At 45.8% G+C, this 3,461-nt stretch overlaps 1 protein-coding gene across 1 annotated transcript; it reads left to right on the forward strand.

The window, feature by feature from the left end:
* Window positions 1-2,579: 2,579 nt before the first annotated feature.
* LOC141673787 (uncharacterized) lies at window positions 2,580-3,233 on the forward strand. The gene is made up of 2 exons (XM_074480527.1): window positions 2,580-2,849; window positions 2,982-3,233. The coding sequence occupies exons 1-2, from the start codon at window positions 2,580-2,582 to the stop codon at window positions 3,231-3,233; spliced, it is 522 nt and encodes a 173-aa protein (XP_074336628.1).
* The last annotated feature ends 228 nt before the right edge of the window (window positions 3,234-3,461 follow it).

The following is a 3,461-nucleotide window of genomic DNA, read 5'->3' on the forward strand; positions in this document are numbered from 1 at the left end:
ATGCAATGTCGAATGAGCAATACAACTTCCAATAACTATCGGGGAAGAGCCCAGGGAGGCCACGCAGATGTTGAACTTTCAGGTTGTCAAGGCAGCCTCTACTTACAATGCTGTCATGGGTAGAACAAGGATCCATGCTTTTAAGGTTGTGCCCTCAGCCTACCACATGGTGCTGAAGTTCCCAACTAGGAAGGGTCCTGGAGAAGCAAGGGGAGATTAGAATATGGCCTGTAGTTGCTATGTTGCAGCACTTAGGCCTGATGGAATAGGGGGCAGATCCTCCCCATAGAAGATATGGATGTCCGAGAAAATGACGAACTACGAGGGAAGCCAACCGAGGACTTGGTCCCAATTCCTTTAGACCCCTTGGACCCGGAGAAGGTCACGTACATGGGGGTATCTCTGGACAAGCCCTTGAAGGGCCAAATGATAAATTTCCTCCCAGAAAACAATGATGTATTTTCTTGGACAGTAGCTGATATGCCTGGGATTGACCCAAACCTTATAACTCATAGGTTGAACGTTGATCCAACTCGGAAGGCTGTAAAGAAAAAGAAGAGAACTTATGCCCATGATAGGCTGGAAGCCATTAAGCAGGAGGTCGAGAAGCTTTTAGAAGCTGGATTTATTGAGAAAGTGTAATTCCCTGAATGGCTGGCTAACCCTATAATGGTCAAGAAGGCCAATGGAAAGTGGAGGATGTGTATCGACTTCACTGACTTGAATGATGCTTGTCCCAAGGACTGTTACCCCTACCAAGGATTGATACCCTGATCGATGCCACTGCTGGACACGAGATGCTAAGCTTCATGGATGGCTTTAGTGGTTACAATTTGATCAGAATACATAAGGATTACACCCCCAAGGTATCTTTCATAACTAACTTTGGTGTATTATATTATCTTGTTATGGCTTTTGGCCTTAAGAATGCAGGAGCTACTTACGAAAGACTAGTAAACAAGTTATTTGCCCATCTATGGGAAGACCATGGAGGTCTATGTCAATGACATGTTAGTTAAAAGCCTAAGCAAGGCCGATCATATCAGTCACCTCAGAGAGGCATTTCAAGTGCTGAGGCACCACAAAATGATGTTAAACCCATCCAAGTGTGCTTTTGGCGTTGGGTCTGGAAAATTTTTGGGTCACATGGTCTCTAAGAGGGGGACAGAGGCCAACCCTGACAAGATCAAAGCCATCCTATACATGGAGCCACCACGCTCCATCAAGGATGTTCAGAAGTTGACGGGAAGAATTACAACTCTAGGGAGGTTCATCTCCAAGTCTGGAGACAAATGCCTGCCCTTTTTCAAAACCCTTAAGAAGGTGAAGGACTTTGAATGGACAACAGAGAGCCAAGAGGCCTTTGAACAGCTGAAGAAGTACATGACTGAAGCCCGGTATCTGAACAAGCCGTGAGTGCAGTCCTTGTGAAGGAAGAGTAGAAGCTCCAGAAGCCTGTATACTATGTAAGCAAGGTGTTCCACGAAGCAGAGTTGAATTACTCCACCACAGAGAAGTTTGCGCTTGCTTTCATCACAGCCTCGAGGAAGTTAAGACCATACTTCCAGGCTCACAAGATCGAAGTCCTGATGGACCAACCCTTGAGGAACATTCTTCATATCCCGAAGGCCAGTAGAAGGCTCATCAAGTGGGCGATTGAGTTAGGAGAGTTTGATATCAAGTACAAGCCTTGAACGACCATCAAAGCTTAGGCCTTAGCAGACTTCGTGGTCGAATGCACCATTAACGACCAAGAAGTCGGGGGGCAAGAGATAGTAACCCCGGAGGGAGGAGAAAAAGAGAAGGATGATAAAATAACTTTAAAAGAGTATTGGGTTCTCCATTTTGACGAAGCGTCCAAAATAAAATATAGTGGTGCAGGCCTAGTCTTGCAAAGCCCTGATGGGTTTATTATTGAATATGCTTTGAAGTTGGACTTTCTGACTACGAACAATGAAGCATAATATGAAGCATTGATAGCTGGCTTAGGCTTGGCTAGAGCCGTGGGGGCCAAAAACCTGAAGGTCTGCGGAGACTCGAGACTTGTGGTTGCTCAAGTTAATGGGGAGTTTGAGGCCAAAGATGATACTATGGCCAAGTACCTGAGAGTTATGAAGGGAATACTGACTCAGTTCTATGAATGGTACGTAGAACATATTCCAAGAGAGGAGAACACTACGGCGAATGCATTGTCTCAGTTCGCCTCGTCTAAAATCGAGAACTATTTGAGAAGTATTTACTTTCAGGTCTTGAAGACCCCTACTATTCATGTCATAAATCTGATAGCACCGGTTGGTGTGGCAAGCTGTTGGATAGACCCGATCAAGAACCACTTAGAAATTGGGTGGCTCCCCGATGATGCTCAAGAGGCATGCAAGCTGTCAGTTAGAGCATTAAGGTACTCTTTGATTGAAGGCCTTCTTTACAAAAGGTCCTTTGTTATTCCGTACTTGAAGTGTTTAAAAACTCTTGAAGCAGAGGAAGCACTTAAAGAAGCCCATGAAGGGATTTATGGACAACACCTAGGGGGCAGGGCCCTCGCTCACAAGATAAATCGATTGAGGTTCTAGTGGCCAACTATGCTAGCCGATACAAAGGCTTATGTGAAGAGATGCGACAGATTCCAAAGGCATGCTCCAATAGTACGACAGCCCCCAGAGAGGCTTACGTCGATCAACACACCCATCCCTTTTGCAATGTGGGGAATGGACATACTTGGACCATTTCCCATAGCATCGGGACAGAGGAAGTTCATTGTGGTAGCAATATACTACTTTACAAAGTGGATTGAGGCTAAGGCACTAGCCAAGATAACCACCAAGCAAATTACCAAATTCTTCTGGGGGAATGTGATATGCCAATATGGAATCCCACACATCCTTGTCACGGATAATGGGAAATAATTTGATAATGCAGAGTTCAGAGAGTACTGTGACGATAACAGCATAGAACTTCGCTTCACCTCCATTGCATATCCTCAGGCAAATGAGAAAGCGGAAGTTGCTAACAGAATCATCCTTAATGGATTTAAGAAGAGGGTTGAACGCTCGATAAACACTTGGGTCGATGAGCTGATGCCTATACTATGGGCATATCGAACCACCTGCAAAGTGACAACTGAAGCGACCTCATTCATGCTGGCTTACGGAGCCGAGGCAGTGGTGCCCCTTGAGATCACTCATGGGCCCCTAGGATCGAAGCTTACAAACCAGAGACAAACGAAGAAGACATGAGGCTCGCTCTCGATCTCATTGATGAGGTCAGGGATGAAGCCAACGCCCGCAATGTAGAGCATCAACGAAGAGACTCCCTCTATTAAAATAGACGGGTTAAAGAAAGGTTCTTTCAACAGGGAGATGTAGTTCTGAGGAAGATTGAGGCATCAGGAGTAGGGGAGAGAGGAAAGCTAGCCCCCAACTGGGAAGGGCCTTATAAGGTCAGGAGGACACAGGGACGAGGAT

The sequence above is a fragment of the Apium graveolens genome, chromosome 7 (assembly GCF_009905375.1).
Source record: "Apium graveolens cultivar Ventura chromosome 7, ASM990537v1, whole genome shotgun sequence".
In the NCBI taxonomy this organism is placed as follows: Eukaryota; Viridiplantae; Streptophyta; class Magnoliopsida; order Apiales; family Apiaceae; genus Apium; species Apium graveolens.

Bases quoted from the DNA above. Each gene is read 5' to 3' on its own strand.
- LOC141673787 (XM_074480527.1), top strand. From the start codon at position 2,580: ATGCTAGCCGATACAAAGGCTTATGTGAAGAGATGCGACAGATTCCAA. The intron at 2,850-2,981 runs GTGATATGCCAA...GCATATCCTCAG, and splicing joins CCAAATTCTTCTGGGGGAAT to GCAAATGAGAAAGCGGAAGT.